General features: G+C 44.6%; 1 protein-coding gene across 2 annotated transcripts in view; it reads left to right on the top strand.

Annotated features, from left to right (window-relative positions):
- WSCD1 (WSC domain containing 1) overlaps positions 1-26,418 on the top strand; it is a 76,431-nt gene that overhangs the window by 8,237 nt on the left and 41,776 nt on the right. For both annotated transcript variants that reach the window (XM_061604837.1, XM_061604836.1), the window contains exons 3-5: positions 13,472-13,586; positions 15,419-15,606; positions 24,344-24,465. In XM_061604837.1, coding sequence (XP_061460821.1) covers positions 13,472-13,586; positions 15,419-15,606; positions 24,344-24,465 — 425 coding nt within the window. The remainder of the gene's footprint in view (positions 1-13,471; positions 13,587-15,418; positions 15,607-24,343; positions 24,466-26,418) is intronic.

Here is a 26,418-nt window from a genome sequence, read left to right as displayed (position 1 = left end):
CGGGTTGTAAATCTGCCAGGCCTATCCGAAGCGTACTTGCCGAGTCAGAAGTCCAGAAGCGAGGTCAGTGGAGGTCCGGGATCAATTGCCAAGGACGTCAGTCAAAGAGATGCTGCAGGGAAACTAGGTATACACGAAGCCACACCTGACGTTGCAGTCAGCAACAAGCTGCAGCCAAGGTGTGCCTTATAAGGAGCAGGATGGACAGCAGGTGTGAGCCCTCAGCGTTTGGGCCTTAAGGAGACAGGCCTGCGTCTCTTCTGCCTGACCTTCTGCTGTCTACATTCTGCAGGTGAGGGGGGAGTATCCTGTTCACTGTCTGTGTCTGGCTGCAGGGCCTCTGCTGTCCCTGGGGTGCTCTGCAGCTGAGGGGCAGAAGGAGCTGGATTCTCAGGAGGCTCCTCCGTGTCTCCTGCTGCTCCTGGGTCTGCTGCTGTTACTCCCGAGTCGTCCTCATCTGAGGAGTCCTCTGACGGGGCCATGACAATGAGATTAGTTTGACAGGATTTTTTCTTGACAAACCCATGCTGGCTCCTACTAATCACAGCATTGTCATCTCGATAGTTGCTGATGGACTCTTTTATTATCCGTTCTAATATCTTTCCTGGTATTGAAGTCAGACTGACCGGCCTGTAATTCCCCAGATCTTCTTTTTTACCCTTTTTAAAGAGCGGGATGATGTTTGCCCGTCTCCAATCCTCCGGCACCTCTCCCGTTCTCCAGGATTTCTCAAAGATGATGGCAAGAGGTTCTGAGAGTACATCCGCAAGTTCCTTCAATACTCTGGGATGCAGTTCATCCGGCCCTGGAGATTTGAACTCATTTAGGTTAACTAGGTATTTCCTGACTATCTGCTTATCAATCTTGAACTGCAATCCTGACCCCTTACTGAGATTGCTACAGATGCAAGGTTGCACACTGTTCCCTTTTTGGGAGAAAACGGAGGCAAAATAGGCGTTGAGCAGTTCTGCCTTTTCCTTGTTATCTGTCAACATTTTGCCATCCTCATTGAGCAGCAGTCCCACCATTTCCTTGGTCTTTCTCTTGCTTCGAACATATCTGAAAACCCCCTTTTTGTTGTTGCTCGCTTCCCTCGCCAGCCTCAGCTCATTCTCGGGTTTTAGCTTTCCTTACGCTATTCCTGCAAGCCCGAGCCGCTCGTCGGTACTCTTCCTTGGTGATGCGTCCTTCCTTCCATTCTTTATACATGCTCTTTTTTACTTTTACCTCCTCCACCAGTCTTCCGTGTAGCCACATTGCCTTTTTCCGATGTCTTCCATTTTTCTTTCTCTTTGGAATTGTTTGCGATTGAGCTTTTTGTAATACGTTCTTCATGAAGCCACGCTTCTTGGGCTCCTTTTTTCTTTAGTCTATCTAGCCACGGGATCCTACCCATCATTTCCCTGAGCTTGCTAAAATCGGCTTTTCTGAAATCCAAGGTCCATGTTTGACTATATTCTTCTTTGGCTTTCCCCAGAATCACAAATTCCAGCATTACGTGGTCACTTTCCCCCAAGGTACCGACCGCTTTAATTCCCGTGACCAATTCTTCCCTGTTAGTTAAGATCAGGTCCAGGATTGCCGATCCCCTTGTTCCTTCTTCTACTTTTTGAAAGAGGAAATTATCAGCAAGGCCCATCAGGAATTTGTTGGAGGCTTTGTGCTTCGCAGAGTTTGTCTCCCAGCAGATATCCGGGTAGTTGAAGTCCCCCATCACTACTACTTCTTGCCTCCTTGAGATTTCAGAGATTTGTTTGAGAAAGGCCTCGTCTACCACCTCTTCTTGGCCAGGGGGTCTGTAGTAGACACCTACTACCATGTCGGTTTTATTTGTTTCTCCATTTATTTTTACCCAAATGGTCTCTACCAGACCCCTTTGTTCGCTCTCTTGGATTTCCATAGAGGTGTATTTGTCTTTGACATATAACGCTACTCCCCCTCCTTTTGTTGCTTCTATTCTTTCTGTAGAGTTTATATCCTTGAATGGCTATATTCCAATCATGGGAGTCATCCCACCAAGTCTCTGTTATCCCTATGAAGTCATATTTGCCTTGATGCACTAAGACTTCAAGCTCCCCTTGCTTGTTTCCCAAGCTCCGCACGTTGGTATATAGACACCAGAAGACTCTTTTGTCCTGATTTGATTCCTCCGTTAATATACCGTGAGCTTTGCTGTGCATCCCTTTCTCTCTCCCAGTGTCTCCCGTACCCTTCAAATCGTTGCGTTTACAACCCGCTGTCTTTGGATCGGTATTTAAGCTATCATCTCCATCCACCAGAGGCTTTAGTTTAAAGCCCTGTTGATGAGTTTTGCCATACTTCTGCCAAAGAGATTCTTCCCAGCCCTCGTGAGGTGCAGCCCATCTCTTGCCAACAGTCCCCCCTCCAAGAAGCTTAGACCATGGTCCCAGAATCCAAACCTCTCCCGTCAACACCATCTGTATAACCAGTCGTTGACCTGCAGTATCTTCCTTTCCCTTTGTAGTCCTCTATCCTTCACGGGAAGAATTGACGAGAAGACCACCTGCACCCCCAAATCCTTGACCTTCCTACCCAGAGCCTCATAGTCTGAGGTGATCTGTTCCAAGGTGTTTCTGGCTGTGTCGTTCGTGCCCACATGGATGAGGAGAAAGGAGTACCTATCTTGTTTCCCAATGAGCCTTGGCAGGTTGTCAGCGACATCCTGGATGCGTGTCCCAGGGAGACAACAGACTTCCTGATTGATTTTGTCCAGCTGGCATACAGGTGCTTCTACCCCCCTGAGCAAAGAGCCTCCAACCACCAGCACCCTCCTCTTTTTGCCGCGAGTGGTGGTTGCATGAGCTTCCTTCTGGGGTGTGGAGTCTTCCTTTGGAGTCAGTGTCTCTTGATGCAGGTGAGTTTGTTGAGGCTCTTCAGGGGTGCTGTCTGCCGAGAGACGCTAAAAGCGATTTGTTAGTTGCAGCAGTTCTGACTCCCTCCTGTTTTTCCTTGCCCTTACAGTGACAGTCCTCCACGGGGATTTGTTGCTGTTGCAGTCCTCTTCTTCCTTGTCACTTTCTTCCTGTACTTTGTGTTGCTCCCTTAATTCCTCTTGTGTTTTATCGAGTAAGTCCTCATCTTCTCTGATAAGTCGCAGGGTGTTTATGGGTTGCTGCAGCCCCCTGACCTTTTCTTCTAGGAGCACCACCAATCTGCACTTGCTGCAAGTGTAATCACGTCTGGTTTCTGTTAAGAAGATGAACATAGTGCACACATTGCAGGTGACAACAACTGCTTGATCCCCCTCCATTTTCTGTTTGTTGTTTGCTATTTCTGTTGTCAGTGGCAGTCTTGATGTTCCTGTTGTTAGTGCCAGGAATTAGTTGAACGGATTGTAGGTTTGTTTTCTATCTTGTTTTTTTTGTGTGTGTGTGTGTTTGGGTTTTTTTTTAATTTGTATGCAGATGAGTATGCAGAAAGTATGCAGGTGAGCTGCTTACCTCACCAGAGCTCCTCCTCCTCTCTTGGTCAGCTGCCTCCCAAGTCTGTCAGGTCTTTCAGGGTCAGGAATCCCGAGTCCCTTCTCCCTCGCAGAGAGTGAGGGTTTATTTATTAAATTTATATCCTGCTCTTCAACGGCTACTAGCATGCTGGTTATGTTCTACCACCATTGGTGGATGCCAGTTGTTGGGGATTGCCAGTAAGGAGAGTGCTGTTGCACTCAGATTCTGCTGCAGACTTCCCAGAGGGATCTGGTTGGCCACTGTGAGAACAGGATGCTGGACTAGATGGGCCTTTGGCCTGATCTAACAGTGCTCTTATGACGTTCTGATAAACCCATGTGCCAACCTGATGGTTTGACAAGGTTGCTTTGCCCACAAATCCATCCTGATGACAAATAAGGACAAGAGTAGCTAGAAGCAGGTCCTTTATTGTAATGCCCTCCAAACTTTGAACCTTCTGTCTGTGGAGGTATGAAAATCTATATCTGTGTTCCGATTCAGGAGAGGGTGTACAATGTCATCTTCAGTTAGCTTTTGTTCTCTTTTGTGTGTTTCATAGGTTTATTTTTTAATATTTAGTACTACTAGTATTAGTAGACGGTTTGTTTTGTTTTGAAAAATTTAGTGTAGGTTTAGTTAATAATAATAATAACAACAACAATAATTATAATTTGTTTGTAGTAACTTTTGTTTGGGTTAAGCCTAATATAAGAAAATTCATTGCAAGATTAGGAATGGTTTTGCATAAGGTTTACCAGTATTCAGAAGTGCATGTGAAGATCAGTAAAAAACTGCACAAAATACCAAATATTGACACAGCCATATCAAAGTGTCCCCACCCCACAGTATTTCATAGGAACCTAGAAGGCTGCTTTATATTGAGTCAGACCCCCTGGTCCATCCAGCTCAGTATTGTCTACACTGACTGGCAGTGGCTCTCCAGGGTTTCAGGCAGGAGTTTCTCCCAGCCCTACCTGGAGATGTCAGGGATTGAACCTGGGACCTTCTGCATGCAAAGCAGATACTCCACCACTGAGGTACAGCCCTTCATAGTGATGTGCAGAACCCCCCCCCCAGCACTCTTAAACCTCTCATTATCCTGGCAGAAAATGTCACTCCTAAACATGTTTAGAAGCTGAGGTACCAAGCAAACCTATGTTAGAACCTCCCTACTACTTTCACCAGGGTTGTTTTGGGCTTTTTTTTTACTTTTAAATAGGAGGTGGGCTGGCAGGAAAAGCCAGTGGCAAGAGTAGGAAACAAACTCAGTTTTCAGCCAGATTAAGACTCAGTTGGTTCTGGAAGTGACTTGAAATATGGAGAGGTGAGGAAGCCTGCTCAGAGGAAGTCCCTAGCTGACAAAACATCAAGGCAAGCTAAACAGCAGAGTGAGAAGAGCAGGGCCAGCTCCAAAGGGCAGCCAGGTGGGGCCCTGGCCAAGGGCCCCATGGCCCACGGGGCCCCCTGAAGGGCCCCTTGTTATGGTGGGGGAGTAGCACTCCCTTTCCATGGCAGGCTCCCTGCTGTGGATTGCAGGGATGGAGCTGCCCACCTGCTCTCTTGCTCTCCCCCCACCTGCTCTCTTGCTCTCCCCCTGCCCACCTGCCCGCTTGCTCTCCCTCCCCCTCTGCCCCCTCACCCTCCTGCTCACTCGCCCTCCCCCTCTTGCTCACTCACTTGCTCACCTGCCAACCCGCCCCCTGTCCGCTTGCTCGCCCGACTGACCGCACGCTCCTCTGCCCGTCTGGTAGGTAGGTAGATATGTAGGTAGGTGGGGCATGTGTGCGTGCGTGCAGGTGCCAGGGCCCAGGGCAGGCTGGTGCCCAAGGACCCCGGCATGCCCGGGGCCAGCCCTGGAGAAGGGGGTAAGTAACACCCATATTATACAGCCACAAGAGTGGCTGTATACTATAGTCATAGTCAGCATGGATTTTTCGCATTCCACAATGTTAAATTGGAAATACCCCCCATGCCATTCTGATGCTTCCCATAAGCTCATTTCAAAACAAAACCTTGCAAAACTTATAGTCCTGAATTCAGAAACACTTGCTTAACAACCGTCTAAATTTTCATGGTGATACACAGTCAGAGAGAATCGAGAGTTCAAAGTGTAAAAAGAGAGAGAGAAAAAACAGACCCCTTTCAGACTTTTTTCTGTCAGAGTTGTCATAATCTGTTGAAATTAATTAAAAATCAGCCATGTTCACAGAGTACCTGTAATCCTATTACTGACCTTGCCCCATACTCTGACCTTCATCTTCCGCAGTTTAAAAGTTAAAAAAATGCCTAGCTGATTTTTAATTAAGAAATGTTGGCTTAAACTCAATGATAATGTTGGACATGCTCAGTAAGAACCAACTGTCAGTGTGTTCTCAAAGCCAGACTCCCAGCTGCTGGGCTCGCCTAATCAGGGGGCCCACACCCATGCCAGACTTTTATTGCACTTGAGACAGTCATGGTGTCCCCCAAAGAATCCTGGGAAATGTAGTTTGTGAAGGGTGCTGAGAGGAGACTACTATTCCCCTGAGAGAGCTCCAGTGGCCAGATTGGTTTAACAGTCAGCCGCTCTGATTGAAGCTCTGTGAGTGGATCAGGGCATCTCCTAGCAACTCTCAGCACCCTTCAATAACTACACTTCCCAGGATTCTTTGGGAGAAGCCATGGCTGTCTAAAGTGAAATAAAAGTCTGGTGTGGATGTGGCCAGGGACAGCTTTGTTTTATAGTTGGGTGGAAGGCTACATGTGCCTGCTGTAGAATAAAAAGGTGGGGGAAACTCTGAAAAAAAAGATAGTTCACAGTGTTTTCCTTTTGGAAAGTAAAGGGGCTTCCTTTACCCCTCCCTTCCCCATCCATTTCCATCCCCTCCCCCCTCCCTCCCCCTTCTCCTTTCCCATGGTCACTTTTACCTATCCTAGGACTATGACCTGGGAGACCAGGGTTCAAATCCCCACACAGCCATGAAGCTCACTGGGTGACCTTGGGACAGTCACTGCCTCTCAGCCTCAGAGGAAGGCAATGGTAAACCACCTCAGAATACCACTTCCCTTGAAAACCCTATTCATAGGGCCGCCATAAGTTGGAATCGACTTGAAGGCAGTCCATTTTATTTTCAAGCATGATTGCACAGGAGTAAATCCCACTGAACTCAATAAGTATGCAAATGATCAAAAGTGCCCTCCCCTCCTCCTCCCTCCCATCACTTCCCTTTTGTCCATTCCCTCCCCCTTCCTTCACCCCTCCCCCTCCCTTTCCAATCCCCTCCTTCCCCCTCCCCCTCCTTCTGCTCCCCTCTCCCCTCCTTTCTCTTTTCCTCTACTCTCCCCTCCTCCTCCCCCATGGTCAGTTTTACCTATCTTAGTCATGATAGCACAGGAGTAAATCCCCATTGAACTCAACAAGCATGCAAATGATCAGACCTGCCTTTCCCCTACTTCCCCTCTCCTCCTCCTTCCTCCTCCTTTCTTCTTCTTCTCCCCTCTTCTCCTCACCTCTTCCTTCTCCCTTATTGAACTCAATAAGCATGCAAATGATCAATCCATTCTCAGCAAACTTGTACAGGATCCCATTTCTTACCTCCTGGACTAAAAAGCAGGGAAAGGGAAAAAAACTTGTGGTTTAAGAATGTACCTATAGCCAACAGATATTTCTATTAAACTTTAAAAAGCAGGGAAATTGGGCAGCTATAGTGAATGCCCAGGGGAGCAGGAGACCTGGCCTCCTCTCTGAGATATTGTACTGCCCTACAAATTTGTAAAAATGGAAACACAATTTGGATTGGTCTTTCTCAGTCCAATCCACTTCCTATGTAGCTTGGAAGAATGTGCCTCTGAGCATATGGTGAGTGGTGGTAACACCTGCAGTCAGCCCAACTAACAGAAACAAGACATGTGCTGTGCTGATCTTGTTTTAGCAGGGAGGAAGCAACAATATTAAAACAGTTGATATCGTTCAGATAGTCACTTTAAATATGTTTGATTTACTTTGCAATTTTAGTGAAGTTTCCTATAGTAAATCATTCTTTTTTGCTTCTGTTTCTGTGAATATGTGAAGTACAGCAACACTTTGCAACACTAGAAAAAAGCTCCAAAAACAATTGTGGAATAATGGCACTGACTGTTCTGCAGAATAGTTTCCAATGGACATGAGGAGTGTCTCAGTTTGCACAAGATAAAACAGTGGGAGGTGAAATATAATCTAGCAAAATTCTAGATGTGCTCTATGTTTTTAATTGACCATGTCCACCTTTCTTTAAGTGGAGTAGTTTAAGCATAGCAAGTCGAAAACATGCATGTTGGGCAGGCCAAGTTTGTTTTTCCAACAACTAGAGTAATTGCTTAAGTAGCAACATATTGTAATCCATCTGATTTTACATCAAACTGCAGTTTGATATAACTGTTAATATGTCCAAAATAGAAATACATAACCTCCAGTTTGAAACAAAAAAAGGTTATCATTACCATCATATGGCATCGACCAATAAAAAGGCTTTGAAATTAATAAAAATAATTTTGACACAGATTTCTACAATGAATAATGAGAGAAATATAATTTTCTAGGTTAGATTATCTGTAGAAAGAGTAGTAACACAGAAAAGAAGCAAAGTAAGAACACCAACAAACATACAAAAATTTAATTCTCCATCTTTAGAGATGGCAGGTGTCGCCAAATGTGTAGGACAGTACAATATCTCAGAGAGGAGGTCAGGTCTCCTGCTCCCCTGGTGCATTCACTATAATTGCCCAATTTCCCTGCTTTTTAAAGTTTAATAGAAATAGCTGTGGGCTATAGGTACATTCTTAAACTGCTAGGTTTTTCGCCTATTAGTGAATCATTCTTTAATTAAAACAGCTCAGACTAATCAGGGCACAGGAAGGCTATTGTGTACTAGGGGCCAAATCCTGGAAGAACATATAATTTAGGAGCTGAAATCTAGGGGTATAAAGCCTATAGAAACCAGTCCAACACTACGCTAGCAGAGAAGCTTGGGGGACACACAGTAAACCAGACTCAACTCCAATTTCGGAGAATTCCACCAATAGTTCATTCACAATTTAGTATCATCAACAAATATGGCCACTAGGGTTGCCATGTCAGAAGCATCCCAAACCCTGAGATTTCAGGGCTGGGCCCTAGTGATGTCATTAAGCTTGATACATTAAGCATTAGCCAGAGCTGCTTGGAGAATACCACTCAAACAAAAACAATTCTCTGATTGGAAATTAAGATAAAAATCTTAGCTTAATGAGGGCGTTCCCAGGTCCAGCTGAAGTGACGGGATCATTCCTTCTCACTTGATATGGGAGTCTGCTTTAATCTAGCCTACTTGCTTCTGGCAAGAAGGATTTAAGAGTCTAGTGTTGTGGAGATGTTAGATGGGAGCACTCATGAATAAAGATGGATGCACCTGAAGGTTGCAATTCTAAGCACACTTACTAAGGAACTAAGCCCATAGCACTCAGTAGGACTTACTGCTGAGTAGATATGGTTTGGATTGTACTGTTGGTAAGGCTTAACTAGGGATCCTCTGCAAATATATCCATATCCAAGCAGGGTTGACACCCCCTGCCTGGAATGTCCGACCTGCTTTTTAACATGGGTGTTCCAAACCTTTGCAGTCTTGACCCTTCACTGCAGAGAGAGGTTTGGGAAATAAGTGAGAGTTAAGAAGATTCTCTACTCTTTCCTGCCTACTCTGTGGGCTGCTACAAATTCACTTTGACAGCCAACCCAATTCCAGTGAGTAATAACTGACAGAGAGAAAACACACATGATTTGGTCTACCTTCACAGGCAGCAGCTTGGGAACAACAATTTATTTCTTGTTGTGAGCTGTCGTGGTTTCCAGTAATCAACCCTACCTCACAGGGATGTTGGAAAGACTCCACACACACACACACTGGAGATGTAAAATACATGCACCCCATATAATAGTTTATTTTCAGAACCAGTTGGTCACTGCAGAACATTTAAAAAATAAAATAAAATCAGTATTAGTTTCCTACCAAATAAAAGCAGGGACACCTAGGTAAGCCCTCCCTAATTGCTTTAAAAATAGGATTGGTGGGGGATAGAAACATTTACAACACAAACACAAGCCTTTGGTATGTTCACTGAAAAGTCCCACTGATTTACAGCACAATCCTAACCATGTCTACTCAAAAGGAAGTCCTATTAAATTCAATGGGGTTTACTCTGGGTATGTGGGATTAGCATTGCAGCTTTATTCCTAGAAAAGTGGGTACAGCATTAAAGCTTCGTATTGGGAAGGTTTTCAAAACAGGCTATGAGTTAGACAAATAAAGTGCCCTTTACAATACCCCAGAGCCACGACTGACAAAGCGGGAAAACAACACACACACCCCATGAGGAGCCAAGGACAGTTCCTGGCACTTCACCGGGTACTCGGTGCCTGAGGCAACCTATCCAATTGACTCACTTCTACCACTGCTATGAGGTTACCAGGGGGGCCTCCCACCATCAAAGACCAAGAGCTTCCAAGATAAAGGGGATGGCTTATTTATTTATTTATTTTTATTTATTATTTAATTTGTATCCCACCCTTCCTCCCAGCAGGAGCCCAGGGTGGCAAACAAAGTGCTAAAACACTTTAAAACATCATAAAACAGATCTTAAAATACATTAAAACAAAACAGCGTTAAAAACATTAAAAAAAACTTTTAAAAAGGGTTAAAATATTATTTAAAAACATATTAAACAATTCTAACACAGACGCAGACTGGGATAGGTCTCAACCTAAAAGGCTTGTTGAAAGAGGAAAGTCTTCAAAAGGCACCGAAAAGATAGCAGAGATGGTGCCTGCCTAATATTCAAAGGGAGGGAATTCCACAGGTAGGTGCTGCCACACTAAAGGTCCGTTTCCTATATTGTGCAGAACGAACCTCCTGATAAGGCCCTCACCTGCAGAGCGCAGTGATCGACTGGGTATATAAGGGGTAAGATGGTCTTTCAGCTGTATAGGGCTTTGTACACCAAAACTAGAACCTTGAACTTGGCCCGGTAGCAAATGGGTAGCCAGTGCAATTCTTTCAGCATTGGGGTGACATGTTGGTGATACCCTGCCCCAGTGAGCAGTCTCGCAGCCGCATTTTGCACCAGCTGCAGCTTCCAGACCAATCTCAAGGGCAGCCCCACATAGAGTGCATTACAGTAATCCAGCCTAGAGGTTACCAGTGCATGGACAACAGTGGTCAGGCTATCCCGGTCCAGAAATGGCCACAGCTGTCTCACCAGCCGAAGCTGGTAAAAGGCACTCCTAGCCACTGAGGTCACCTGGGCCTCTAGTGACAAAGATGGATCCAGGAGTACCCCCAGGCTATGGACCTGCTCTTTCAGAGGGAGTACAACCCCGTCCAAAGCAGGCAACTGACCAATTATCCAAACTCGGGAACCACCAACCCACAGCATCTACGTCTTGCTAGGATTCAGACTCAGTTTATTGGCCCTCATCCAGCCCACCACAGAGTCCATGTAGCGGTCCAGGGCTTGCACGGCCTCTCCCGATTCAGATGTTATGGAGAAATAGAGCTGGGTATGATCAGCATACTGCTGACACCTCACCCCACAGCTCCTGATGATTGCTCCCAAGGGCTTCCTATAGATGTTAAACAGCTGTAAAACAGTGCCTCCAATACCCATCTCACCAAGTCGGCCCAGAAGGATACCGTGGTCAATGGTATCAAAAGCCGCTGAGAGATCAAGTAAGAATAACCGGGTCGCACTCCCCCTGTCCTCCTGATAAAGGTCATCCATCAGGGCAACCAAGGCCGATTCATTCCCATAACCAGGCCTGAACCCAGACTGGGATGGGTCAAGATAATGTGTTTCATCCAAGAGTACTTGCAGTTGCTGCACCACAACCCTCTCAATTACCTTCCCTAAGAAGGGGTTATTTGCAACTGGTCAGTAGTTGTCACAAACCAATGGGTCCACGGTGGGCTCTTTCAGGAATGGTCAGATCACCGCCTCTTTCAAGGTGGCTGGAACCACTCCCTCCCGCAATGATGTGTTGACCACACCCTGGATCCACTCGGTCAGACTCCCTCAGCAAGCTTTAATAAGCCAAGAAGGGCAAGGGTCGAGAGGACACGTTGCTGGCTGCATCATCGCAAACACCTTGTCTACATCATCAGGCCGCATCAACTGAAACCTTTCCCAAGAAGTTGCAGCAGACGTTGCACTGGACACCTCATTGGGGACTACAGTAGATGTGGATGGGGCATCAAGACTGCTACGGAGGAGAGCAACTTTACTCTCAAAGTGCCTTGCAAACAATTCACAGTGGGCCTCCAAAGGGTCTAAGACTCCATTTCCTGGAGTTGATGTCAACAGACCCCTGACAATACGGAAAAGCTCCACTGGACTGCTACTTGAGGATGCAATGGAGGCAGAGAAGTGGGCCTTCTTCGTCGCCCTCACCGCCACACAGTAGGCATGGTTATGATGTTTTACTTGTGCCCAATCAGCCTCACAGCACATCTTTCGCCACTTGTGCTCTAGCCGTCATCCAGCCTGTTTCATTGCCCTTAGCTCACTGGTGTACCAAGGTGCAAGCCGGGCTCCACAGTGCTGGAGAGGGCGCTCAGGGGCAACCGTGTTGAGAGCCAGAAGCGCCTCGCTGTTCCACAGCATGACAAGGGCTTCAGCAGGGTCACCTGCTCTATCTACTGGGAACTCCCCCAGGGCATTCAGGAATCCAGTGGATTTTAGTGAGGTTTCTGGTAGGAAATCATTTCCTTTTGCTTCTATTTCTGTGAATATGCGAAGTACAGCAACACTTTGAAAAATTTACACTAAAAAAACCTCCAAAAATAATTGTGGAATAATTGCACTGACTATTCTGCAGAATAGTCTCCAGTGGACATGAGGAGTGTCTCAGTTTGCACAAGATAAACAGTGGGAGGTGAAATATATTATAGCAAAATTCTAGGTGTGCTCTATATTTTTAATTGACCGTGCCCACCTTGCCTTAAACGAAGTGGTTTAAACATAGCAGGCTGAAAACATGCATCTTGGGCAGGCTAAGTTTGTTTTTTCCAACAGCTAGTCATTCCTGAAGTATTTTTATTTATTTAGTTATTTAAAATATTTCTATCCCGCCTTTCTACCCTATAATAGGGCACTCAGGGCGGCTTACAAAAATAAAATCAAACACATACATAATAAAATTGTAAATAAAATCACAAAAACATTAAAATAAATTAAAATACATAAAATACTATTAAATAAATTATATGGAGTGGTACTAAAGGGGACTACAAGGTAAAAGTAGCAACATATTGTAATCTGTCTGATTTTACATCACTGTAGTTTCAGATTCAACTGTTAATGCACCCAAAATAGAAATAGAACATAACCTCCAATTTGAAACACAAAAGGCTGTCTTCACCATCATATGACACTGACCAATAAAAAGGCTTTGAAATTAATAAAAATAAATTTGACACAGGTTTCTAGGATGAATAATGAGAGAAATAAAAGTTTCTAGATTAGATTCTCTGTAGAAACAATAGTAACACAGGAATGAAGCAAAGTAAGAACTTCAACAAACATACAAAAATGTAATTCTCCATCTTTGGAGATGGCAGGTATCACCACCACTCACCATATGCTCAGAGGCACATGCTACCAAATTCTTCCAAGCTACACAGGAAGTGGATTGGACTGTGAAAAACCAGCCCAAATTGTGTTTGCATTTTGACTGATTTGTAGGGCAGTACAGTATCTCCGAGAGGAGATCAGGTCTCCTGCTCCCCTGGTGCATTCACTATAGCTGCCCAATTTCCCTGCTTTTTAAAGTTTGATAGAAATATCTGTGGGCTAAAGGTACATTCTTAAACTGCAAGGTTTTTTGCCTATTAGTGAATTGGTCTTTGCTTGCAAAACATGATACTGCTATTACTTGAGAAAAAGAGGATGCCTTGGTTTTGCACTCAAATGTCCCTGCCCAAAGGATTATTTCTAACTTGTGCTGTTTTTATGTACTTAAGGCATTTACATTGGATGCTTTGGTGATGATTCCAGAGAGAGAACTCTGAAAGGTGCTGTGTTTTATGACTTGAGGAAAATGACAATTTCTCACTGCCAGGAGGCTTGTGCTGAAAGGTAAGATATATACATATGTATATATATTTGCTTCCTTTATACTTTTACATATCTTCTCCAGCATTCAGTGGAACTTCAGCTTCAATTCACTTAAAGAAACTTACATATGTGTAGCGATATAAGAAGGCATTGCTTTCCATTTCAATCTGTATTCATCACATGCAACACTGTTTCCGTTCCACTGCAGTTTGTCTTACTGCCCCAAACTGTTAATCATTTCACTGTCTGCTGTGGTGAAATTACATACCTTACATAATTTATGTATTTAATTACGTAAATTATATAAATTAACATTGTCATGTTATTCCACCTCATTCATTTCAGTGCAGTGGAAATGCAATGCAAATGTGGTGGGGGAAAGAACATAATTATGTATTGTTTGAAGACTGAAAGCAACAATGGAGAATAGCAATAATATTCACTGGACTAATTTCCATTCTGGAAGTAGGGCAAATAAGCATATACCAGCAGTTTCCGCTCCTGTTTCCATTTTCGTCAGAATTCAATATCCTGACATGTCCATCTTTCTGTTTTATGTTGTTATTTCATTTATTTGTATGTTTGTTTATTTTTCCCCATTTTTTTTCTTCCACCCTTCATTAGCAAGTGATCCAAGGATGGGTTACGTAACACAACAAAATAAAACATCAAAACACAATAAACAATTAGCAAACAGCATAAAAATACCATATCTCCTCATTTTCAGTATGGATGCCACTGCCCTACAAAATCAATCCCTCTCTCCTTCAAAAGCCTGGAGGAAGCGGTGAGTTTTTAGCTGGTACCAAAAGCTAAGCAGTGTAAGTGACAGTCTTATCCCAAAGAGGAGGGCATGTTACACCCAGAGTGCCACCACTGACAAGGCTCTTTCTTAAGCCATTCAACCATGAGAGTTACTCAGAGATGGCTGTAAGCCACAATGGCTGTTTTCTACCTCCACCGTCAGAGGTCATGTGCCTTTGAATACCACTTGCTGGGAATTGCAGGTGGAGAGAACATTGTTGCTCTCAGGACCTGCATGTGGACTTCTTATCAGCATCTGGTTGGCCACTGTGAGAACAGGATGTTGGACTAGGTCTTAGAGCCAGAGCAGGGCAATCTTGATAGATCAGATAATTGGACTCTAAGTCATTCAGGGCATTATAAGTCACTGCTAAAACACTGAATTGGGTTCAGTAGCATACAGTCACCCAGTGCAGACTCTCCAGAACTGGGTTTATGTGGTTCTAGCTGGCTGAACCAGTCATAACATTTGCTGCCACATTCTGTGCCAGTTGCAGCTCCCAAACTATTTTCAATGGTAGCACTACATAACACTGTATATCACATATATGGGTCACATCCACACCATACATTTGAAGCACTATGATACCACTTTAACAGTCATGGAATCCTGGGACCTGTCGTTTGTTAAGGATCTCAAAATTGCTGAGATCCCTATTCTTCTCACAGAGGAACAATTCCCAGAGTTCCCTGGGAAGAGGGATTGATTGTAGCTCTGAGAACTGTAGCTGTTTGAGGGGAATAGGAGTCTCCTAACAGCTCTCAGCACCCTTAACAAACTCCAGTTCCCAGGATTCTTTGGGCGAAGACATGGCTGTTAAAGTGGTACCATAGCGCTTTAAATGTATGAGGTTGTATTCAACTGATTTCTACTCAGAGAAGACCCATTGAAATTGTTGGACCTAAGTTGGTAATGATTTAACAGGTCTGCTCTGAGTAGGCCTTGTATATAACCCATCATAAAACAAATGCCATGACATACTGTTGTAATCTACAAATCTGCCAAGTTTTACAATGTGATTTTGGGAAAAATGTTTGTTTTCATTCAGGGCTTATACCTATGCTGGCTTAGAATATGGATCAGAATGCTATTGTGGAAATTCATTACCCACGACTGTGGCAAAGCAGGAGGAGTGTAACAATGAATGCAAAGGAGAGAAAGGAACCATTTGCGGAGGTATCAACAGGCTTTCTGTTTATCATCTGGAGGAGGAGCCATGGGCCGGACCAAAACGACGTAAGTGATGTAAGGTTCTTAAGTGAATATTTGCAACCAGCAGGAAACTGGAATGCATGCTCCCTTGCATATTTCTTTCCGAAGACAGCATGGATCCCTGAAGCATTCCTGAAGACAGCAGGGATGACCAGGGGTTTCTCCATCCTTCAATGGCCTTAGAGGACCCTTCCAACTCTACTGATCCATGATGAATGTTAGGAGATAATATCTTTGTGTTTGTAAATGAGATACCCATTTGAACATGGAGACGATGACAGAGCCAGGACTAAAAGGGATCCAGTAGCTGTAGTGTATGGGTGGGGATGTGCCTTCCTGATGTTGTTGGGCTACAACTCCCATCATCCTTGGCCTTGTTAGTTGGGCGCCTTGGGGCTGGTGTCCAACAACATCTGGAGAGCTACAGGTTCTCCACACCTAGTGCAGGGCAATTAAACGATTGGTACATACTGTTTAAATATATGTGTGCTCTGGCCCATTACGAGCGAATTCCACTCTGGGAGATCGAGTTGGGCAACACAGCTGTTTTGCAGAGAATCCCCTCTGCTTTTAATACGATAGGAAATAACAACTACAAGGTTATCAATGTTTCGTATAAGTAATTCTCAATGTTTCATGTAAGTAGCACAAACAATTATAGAACATTAATAATTGCCAAGAAAAGTAAAACCCTGCTTCAGTTGTCTTTACTGAAGCAGAGAGAAAACATATCTGGCCTTAAAGAGAATCAGACTGCAGTTCTTAAGTCCTGGTTGTGTCTGAGGTGGTGGTGATAGGACAGAGCTGTAGACCACTAAGATCACTCAGCTCAAAGTATGTGGAACATTTTTCCTATGAAGAAAGATTACAACATTTGGGCCTTTTAAGTTTAGAGGAAAGGGGAGGAAGAGGAGACATGGTGGAAGTTTATAAAATTATGCATGGTATGGAGAAAATGGGTAAAGAAAAACTTTTCTTCCTCTCTCATAACACTAGAACTTGTGGCTATCCAGTGATGCTGATTGTTGGAAGATTCAGGACAGACAAAAGAAAGGACTTCACATGGAGCGTAGTTAAAACTATGGATTTGCTCCCACAAGGAGCAGTGACGGCCGCCAACTTGGATAGCTTTATAAGAGGATTAGACAAATTCATGGAAGAAGCTTTCGGTGGCTACTAACCCTGATGGCTATGCTCTACCTCCACTGTCAGAGGCAGTATGTTCCTGGAAACCGCAGAAGGCGAGAGGCTGTTGTGCTCAAGTCTTGCTTGCAGGCTTCCCATAGTGGGCATCTGGTTAGCCACTGGAATGGGACTAGATGGGCCACTGGCCTGATCCAGAAAGGCTATAGCAAGTAGCTACCTGAAGAGTATGAGCGTTCTGCCCAGAGGGCACACACCACCTGCTTCGCTCAGCAGGCTCCCCACCTGCCCTTTCTTGCTCTGCAACTGCGCCTCCTGTCACCTGGCAACCAACAGGTCTTCTGTATCTTTAAAAGTTGTGCAGGGGGAAGGGAGAATTCCACTTTGTGGTTTTTCCCATTACAGTGTTCCAAGAACACCTGCACTTGGCTGACTTTCTCTTCTCCTAAAGATACAAGATCAGTCTCAAGCCCTGAACCTGGCAACCCTACTTGGGTAGCATTTCAAAATTGCTTGGCTCTTCCCCCCCTCCCCCATCAATTCCCAAAATTCAGATAAGTGTGAATTTCAAAGGATTGGTGGTATTTCGGTTCTCATATTGTTTTGGAAAGTACAAATTGGATAGATCCAGCTTTAAATACAAACAGAATTGAATTTCTCCTCCCCCCTACTCCTGAGTAAGGAACACAATTGGGATCATGAATCAGAAAAACAATTTACCTGGGACAGGTGAGAAAGCAATTGGAATGCTCTGGTGAAAACAGATAGATGGTGTCTACACAGTGGTATCCAGTGCATGCTCTGTGGCTGTACTGTGTCCATGCAAAATAAAATAAGATGATACTATATGCGGAAATGAGCATCCTCAAAATTGCAGCTGGATGCTAAGATAGAGGCAGGCATTCCCTGTTGCTGGCTCTAGTGCTTTGGTAATGAAAGCTTTATTCTTTCCAAGTATAGAAGTCCTAGCTCATATGAATTGGAAACGAATTCAAGGAGTTGGTGAACTGCAATCTAAAGGACCACTTCTCTTCATAGTGTCATAGACCTTGCATAAAGAGCCACCAATTTGATCATGGCATTTCTTAGAGGCACCTCTTCCAGTGGTGAATGAATTGGTTCTTGGCTTGAGATCAAAGCAGGAGCTGATCGTTTTGCTGGCTTGCCGCCTCTTGAGCTTTCGTTCTGGTATTCCTGCCTTAGCCTCAAATGCAAGATGTGGACTTTGTTTGTAGATCGAATCTTGCTGAAGTGTCAGTAATCCAATACTTCACTTGTCTGGTTCCCATGGTTACAGAGACTCTTTATAAGCAGCTACAGTGAAGCAAAGCAAGTCAGTGGAGCTGAATTAAAAGGCCATAACAGATTTAGGGGGAATGATGTGGGATGCTGATTCACATTGTGGTGTTAAAAGTCGTCTCTGGTTCTCATGGTATTCACCAATCATATGGAGGCCAGCAGCCACAGAGGACAAAGGCACTCATTAGGACTGGGGGAGATAATTCAATCTGTCTTGCATTTTAATGAGAAACTACCTGATTTGTACTTTTCAAACTGATAACACAAACCAAAACACAATAATTCTTCAGAATTCATGCTTTTCCAGAATTTGCTGACACAACCACATCTAGGGATGGAAGGATATGCAATTTCTGTTCTCTCCGTTTCTAAATTTCTTCAGTCTTAAATTCAGTTCTCCACATTTCTGCAGCAATTTGTGATTTTTTTAAAAAAAATCCTCATAAAAATTCTTCAGCACTTTAGTGCCATTTTCTCTTGGTATGGTGTTTTCAATAATAATCATTTTTATGCACATTTCCTCCTAATATATGCATTTTGGTAAACATGGGTTGGAGGCCTGCATCATGGAATTCAAGTAAGTGTAAATTTGGAAGAATGGCTGTTTTCAGGTCTCATATTTTGGAAAGTGCAAATTTCATACTTTTGGCTTTAAATGCAAACTGAACTGAATTTCTCCTCCATCCTTAATTTAATCCTTTTATTTATTTATTAGTTTTGTGTTCCAAAGGAGCCTAGGGCAGCACACCTTCCCCAACCTAGCAGAGCCTGTGTGGCTGCCTAGTTTTACAGAGCTAGACAGTGCTACCAGGACAAGTAGTGCATGTCTCATTGCGGGGATAACCAAGCACATGATTTTGCCTACAGTGTGGCAGTGAGGTCAGCAAAGAAAGCTCACCTTTCTGCCTCCGTGGCATCCTCAGCTGGCCATCTGAGCTGAGTTGTTCTAAGCAGTGAAAGGGTGATTGTAGTTAAACCCAGGAAGTGTAGTTTTAGAGCCTTTGGACACCTACCATAGGTTTGCAAGGTTTTTTGAGGGTGAAGCTTCTAGCATTCACACTGACCTTGATGCCACTGTTGCAACAATTCTGGGGGAAGGCACCCTGTGTGCTGATATGGTGGATCAGCTTCAAATTTTACAGTCTGATGATGTGGACTCCACACTTCAGTCTGTGCCACCTGGCATCTGTTCTTTCAACTAGGGTTGAAGAAGATTCTCAGTTGCATTTAACAAGAAACTACCTAATTCACACTTCTCAGGTTAATATGCAAACCAAACCACAGCTGTCAATCAAAAGTCACATACCTCCAAATATTGCAGTGCAGTTCTCCAGCTGTGTGTATAAAATGAATTTATTAGTGGGAAGTGTGCATAAAAATGGTGACTAGTGAAAACCCACACTCGGGAGGGATGGAGGGTGCAGAAAAAGGGAAGAAGGAAATGGAAGGGGCAGAGCAGGGTTAAATAGCAGCCTTCCTATTGGGCACTCCAGCCCATGAGATCCCCAAGGCCCTCTCCCTCTGGGAGAGACCAATTAAAGCTTTCTCCCAAAAGGGGTGTGGCAGATATGTCCCAACTAAAGAGTGGGAACAGCATTCTGAAAACCAGCCTGGTGCCTTCCAGATGTTCCTGGGCTCATACTCCCATCAGCCCCTGGCGGCATGTTTAGTGATTCTGGGATTGTAGTCCAGTAACATCTGGAGGGTACCATGCTGGGTACTGCTGCTCTAGAGCAAAACTCAATGTGAATATGGTGTTTAGGTAGTGAAGATGTTGCACACCACAAAGGAAATGAATGTTGGCTCTTTTCTTATATTCCTTTAGATTTCACAATAGATATAATGGGGAATTACAATGCCTTCAGTTTGTATACTACATCTGAACCACTGAGTCAATACAAGGCTGGTGCCAGGCATGACTGGGCCCTTGGGTACTAGCCTGCGCCAGGTCCACAATGCCCTAGCCCAGCCCCCCCTTACAGGCTGCGCTGGGCTAATAAGCCTGCCCTCTCCTGTCCCTGTGAATGACGTGCACATTGTGTGCACATGCCTGCCATCAACCAAGATGGTGGCAAGGGTGTTAACCCTTTAGGGAAGCCCCCATTGCCATCTTAGTTGATGGCAGGCATGCACTCACAGTGCGCATGTCATTTACAGGGATGGGAGAGGTAGGTGGGGCATACGTGTGGGCTTATTGAAGCTTGCACTGACTGTACTGGGGAGGTGGGGGTGCCTGGGAGCTCCCTCTCCATGGCAGTATCAGGAGCTGCTGCTGCCGTGGATCATGGAATGGGAGTGCTACCCTTCTACCCTAAGGAGGGGCCCTTTGTCAATTCTGCACTGTGTGGGTGGTGTTCCGCAAGTGGCGTTTCTAAAGGAAAATTGCTCTGCACAGGATTGACCCCTCCGTTCAACAGTTGTTTAGTTATAATAGTTTCCAGGAATAGTTCATCTAGATATAATAGCCCTCCAGCAACAACTCTGCTGAATGGCCTCCTAAGGATGGCAGTTTCCTGCCATGTAGGCAGGAAATGAACCTTTCATTGCTGCTTTCACTGGCATGCTCTAGGCACAATCATGTTCTCAGTCACATTCTTCCCCTCACAGAGCTATAATTCCCAAACTTCCTTGGGAAGAGGGATTGACTGTTAAACCACTCTGGAATAGTAGCTCTGTGAAGGGATTAGGGGCTTCCTAACAACTCTCTGCATAGGATTCTTTGGGGAAAGCCATGGTCGTTAAAGTGGCCATAGTGCTTTAAATGCATGGTGTGGATGTGGCCTTTGGAAAGAACAAAGATTTTCTTTTTAAGGGCAACATGCCTCTGAATGCACGCCAAGTATCTTACAGTTTTCGTAAGTGAAACAAAGATTTTTTTTACAGAGGGTAAAATGTTTCTGATCTGAACACTTCCACTTGTGAAAGGAAGCAGCGGGGGGGGGAGGAAGTGACAGAAAAAAGTGTCCTTTCAAAACATGCAGAGTATCTCCTATCATTAATAATTCTTCTTCTTTATATATATCATTACTAGGGACTCTGCCCCTGCTGGCCTTGCTTGCCAACCCAGCCTACTGTCGCCTCCCATGGGTTGCCGCTGCTCTCCCTCCCTCCGCCACTCATGGGTCACCAGTGTGCCACTCTCCCTTCCCCCACAGGGTGCCAGCACTCCCCTTTCCCCCATGGGTAACCAATGAACCCCCTCCCCCCCTCAGATCACCAGTGCTCCCCTCCTCCATGGGTTGCCCTCCCTGTCACAGGCCACCCACCCACCGAGGGCCAGGCCCAAGCTAGCACAGCCACTTTTGCCCCTCTTGCTTGCTCGCTCACCCGCACACAGACACCACCACTACCGCCTTGCCCAGCTTCACAGCATCATGCTACTTGTGAATGCTTCTGTGTGACGCTTAGATTAATATGATATAGTAAGATCACAGAGTTTTATTGATCACAGTAGAAAGTAGAAGTAGAAAGTTTTATTGATTACAGTTTGCCATTTCTAGTTGGCAACTGGGCTTACATTTTAGCTAGGTCTGTAAAATCATGAATGGTTGTGACCAGAGGTTTGTTTGTTTTATTAGATTTATATCCCACCCTTCATCCCAGTAGGAGCCCAGGGCGGCAAACAAAAGCACTAAAAACACTCTAAAACATCATAAAAACAGACTTTAAGAAATATAACAAAACTTCCTTAAAAACATATTAAATCAAAACATCTTTAAAAACATATATTTTTAAAAAGCTTTAAAGACTTCTTTTTTTAAAAAAAAGCTTTAAAAACATCTTAAAAAGCAATTCCAATACAGACACAGTCTGGGATAAGGTCTCAACTTAAAAGGCTTGTTGAAAGAGAAAGGTAGGCACTGAAAGTAGGCACTGAAAGGATTACAGAGATGGTACCTGTCTGATATTTAAGTGGAGGGAATTTCAAAGGGTAGGTGCCACAACACTAAAAGACTGCTTTCTATGTTGTGCGGAATGGACCTCCTGATAAGATGGTATCTGCAGGAGGCCCACACCTGCAGACTGCAGTGATTGACTTGGGTATAAGGGGTAAGACAGTCTTTCAGGTATCTTAGTGCCAACCTGTATAGTGCTTTGTACATCAAAACCAGCACACTGAACTTACCTAGTAGCTAATAGACAGCCAGTGGAATTCATTCAGCAGTGGGGTGATACCCTGTGACCCCATCCAAAGCAGGCAATTGACCAATTATCCAAACTCGGGAACCACCAATCCACAGCATCTCCATCTTGTTAGGATTCAGAGTCAGTTTAATGGCCCTCATCCAGCCCACCACTGAGTCCAGGCAATGGTCAAGGGCTTGCACAGCCTCTTCGTATTCAGATGTTACAGAGAAATAGAGCTGGGTATCATCAGTGTACTGCTGACACCTTGCCCCAAATCTCTGAATGACCTCTCCTTACAAGATCTGAACAGGGTGGTTTATAACAGATGCTATTGGAGGTTGCTGATTCATAGGGTTGCCTTAAGTAGAAATCAACTTGAAGGCACATAACAGCAATGACCAGTCTCACAGCACAACTTTCACCACTTGCGCTCTAGCCGTTGTCCATCCTGTTTCATTGTCCTTAGCTCATTGGTGTACCAAGGTGCAAACTGGGCTCCACAGTGCTGGAGACAGCACTCAGGGGCAACCTTGTCAAGAGCCTCTATCTCCTGGGAACTCCCCCCAGGGCATACAGGAATCCAATGGATTCCATTATTCTCCAAGAGTGGACCATCTTAATCTGTTCACCACCCCTGCAGGAGAGAATCAGAGCTGTAAGTCTAAACTTCACCAGGAAGTGGTCTGACCATGACAATGGGGTGACATCCACATCCCCCCCATCTCCAGAACACCCCTTCCTCCATCTGAAGCAGAGTCGAGGATGTGCCCTGCCCTATGTGTTGGGCCAGTGACAACTTGAGACAGCTCCATGATCGTCCTGGAGGCCATGAAGGCCTGAGTCGGAACACTAGGGGCAGCCTCAGCATGGATATTGAAATCACCCAGAACTATTGTTCTGGGCTCCAGCAGTGCCACAGCTGAGACAGCCTCCACCAGCTCGGTCAGAGAAGCTGCTGGGCAGCAAGGTGGATGGTACACCAGCAGCGACCCTAGCTTAGTGTCTCCTTGGCCCGACACCAGGTGCAGGCCCTCACAGCCAACAGCAACACAGAGTGGTTTCCTGGTGACAAAGATGGAAGTTCTGCCAACCACAGCAACTCCTCCCTCCCCTGTCCCTGCATCCTATGCTGATCAAATCATGGATGAGTGTGGTCTTATTGTGTACTGATCTGGCATTACACACAGGCCAGTGGGCACAGCAAATGAACAATGAGGAACTCTTCCATGAGTGAGGAACAAGGTGTAGATAGCCTTGCCCTTGTCTTCTATGGTAGTTCACCACCTCCTGATAGCCATACCTCCCTCTAGCCATGTTCACTGAAATTGGGGTGGCATCACCCATGTTCCTCCTTGCTAAGGTTCTGCTTTTATTTGGCCAGTCACCTCACAGAGCTACAGAGTTCCCTGGGAAGAGGGATTAACTGTTAGGGGAACAGGGGTCTTAAGCACCCTTCACAAACTAGTTTCCAGGATTCTTCGGGGGGGGGGAGCCATGACTGTCAGTGGCATCATTGAAATTAATGAATGTAAGGTAACAGTATCCATTAACTCCAGTGGGTTTACTCAAAGTAGGACTATAACTGAATACCAGCCAACGTATGGTGCTGATGGGCACATACATTTTTGTCTTTCTCTGACTGCTACCCTAGAAATTTATTTTAGCTCTTGAAAGCTGCAAATAATTTCTCTAGCTTGGAAAAAGAATGCTGTGGATAGAATAGTAACCAAACACACAGAGCAGGACGGGGTTCCCTGAAGGTGTTTCTTTCAACAACTCATTGAAATTCCATTTTGTTCCTGGTGGAACTCATGAAAAGCTTTGTAGATTCTCATCAGAGCTTTCAAAAGGCTTGCAGGGGGAAATCAGGACTGGTGACAATGGGGTGGGTAGGGGGGAATCTTCAAAAGAAAATCAATGCATGAAAACAAAAGCATGGAGGGATTTCAAATTTTCTATGCAAACCTGCTCTTTAACAGGCAGGATCCTGTTAGAAGCCACACATTTGTTTCAGATTGGCAAATTTTCTCACTTTCAAATCTCAGTGCCGATTATTACTACCAAATGGTGAATATATATTTGTATGCATTAATCTGCAACTAATAGTATTCCCTGTGATAGTAAGAGGCTGTATAGTACCTTTGACCACGGTTGTTGTTTCTCAAGAGATACCTATTTCCTGTTCCTGCAGGGCAAAGTATTGTCTATCGAGGATGTTTTAGAGCACCAGAAAATGTAACAAACACCCTGCTGGCCTCTTTGATGCACGCCAATTTGACAGTGGAGATGTGCTCTGAATTTTGCTCCAAGAAAGTAAGGACAGCTTTCTTTCTTTTTCTTTCATTCTCTTTTTCTTTCCTTCATTCTGTTTTGAATGATGTCCTAGTGCCTCTGGAGCCTCATATTGAAAAAATATATAGAGAGAAATAGAGAGAAAATACAGAAAGAGAGCTTTGAGGTTCTGGGATGGGAAATATGTCCTTAATTGCATTCAACGTCTACAACTGATGATGCACATTTCAAACCAAATTGGTCTCTGTTTTGCTTTTCTGCATCTACACCTAACAACTGTGGATTCAGGGGTCTTTCACTAAGATTCAGTATCCTTGGATATTTCAGTTTTTGTTTCCAGTGCAAATTTCTGCACCTCATGAGTAGAGATGGAAGGATCTGTCAAATTTGGTTCAGTTTCTCATTTTTCCAATCTTAAATTTGGTTCTCCACATTTCTGCAAGCAGTTTGTGAATTTTTCTTTTAAAAAATCTTCCATTTTTGTATGGTTTTGATTAATGTACACATTTTGCAAGCAATTCCCCCTAATGCATTTTTGTATGTTATTTTCAGTAACATATTACTTTTTATGTGCATTTTCTCCTTATATATTCATTTTTTGTAAACACTGTTTTGTAAACGCTGTTGGTTGGAGAAGTGCATTGCCAATTCTGGATATATGCAAATTTCAAAGGATGGCTGCATTTCATTCCTTGTATTGTTTTAGGAAGTGTGAATTTGATAGATTCGGCTTTTAATGCAAACTGAGTTGAATTTCTCCCATTTCATGGGTGCAGGGAAAGGGTTGAAGAGACATTAACTGGAAACCTGAATAGCTGCATATAAGAAGAAGCAGAGGGCCAAACTAGGTGCGATTGTGGCAGAAGTTGTCTGTAGAATTGGGTCTGATAGCTGAATCCTTATAAAGTAGAAAGGTGGTGGGAGATGAAGCCTCCCTTAACTTGGGGAAGTGTCCTGTCGGAAGTTGAGAGACTCAGACTCAACAGTGTTTTCTCTCTCTTTTTATTAAAGTAATAGACAGCTGCAGTGCAGAGCACCTCATATAACTATCTACTCTTTCTAGGAACTTAGCATCTCTCTAGCACTAGCTAGGCATGACATCATGACACCCAGACGTTGACTCAGCAACCGTCTCCCCCTCCCAAATCCACTTAAGTAGGCTGGGAACGTGCACACAGGCAAAGACTCTGCCTTAGCTGGATCAGTTGAATCTCCCATCTCATGCGTCTTCGAGTGTGGGACGAAGGTGGAGCTTTGGTCAGTGTTTCAGCTTCCTCCTCTGATGGAGGGGGGCTGCTAAGTGTCAGTTCAGTTGTGGGAGGTGACGGTGCAACCAGCTGGGGAGCATCTGATTGGTCAGGTTGATTCCCCACAAAGGAGTCCAGAGTTGCGGGGACTGAGTTGTCAAGAGCTGGTGCTGGGGCACTGTCTAAGTCTAATCCATTGCTTGGACCCTCCCCAAGTGGTTCTTCCCAGTCCAGGTCTTCATCCTCTGTCTTGCCTTCATCCATCCACCCCCTCCCAACAGAACTCACAACAGGAAGGGCTGTAGCTCAGTGGTAGAGCATCTGTTTTGCACGCAGAGGCCCTAGGTTCAATCCCCAATGGTATCTCCAGGTAGGACTGGGAAAACAATCCTGTCTGAGAACCTGGAGAGTTGCTGCCAGTGTATACAATACTGAACAGGATGGACCAATAATCTGACTCAGTATATGGCAGCTTCCTAAGTTAAAAAAAATGCTGCTTCATAACCTCTTGTTCTCCCATTGATGCTCCATGACTAGAAATTTACACTTTATTACTTGGGGTCCCCCCTCAATTTATCCTCACAAGAACCCTGTGGGGTAGGCTTAGGTAAGAGGGAGTGACTGGCATAAGATCACCCAGCTAAGCTTCACAGCTGAACAGATTTTTGAAGTTGGATCTAACTGGGTCTGAACTTGGCTCTAACCACTACAGCAGGGAGGGGGGAAA

Source organism: Rhineura floridana, chromosome 21 (assembly GCF_030035675.1).
Source record: "Rhineura floridana isolate rRhiFlo1 chromosome 21, rRhiFlo1.hap2, whole genome shotgun sequence".
Lineage (NCBI taxonomy): Eukaryota > Metazoa > Chordata > Lepidosauria > Squamata > Rhineuridae > Rhineura > Rhineura floridana.
The sequence above is the reverse complement of the archived record's forward strand: the minus strand, read 5'-3'. Positions and strand labels throughout refer to the sequence as shown.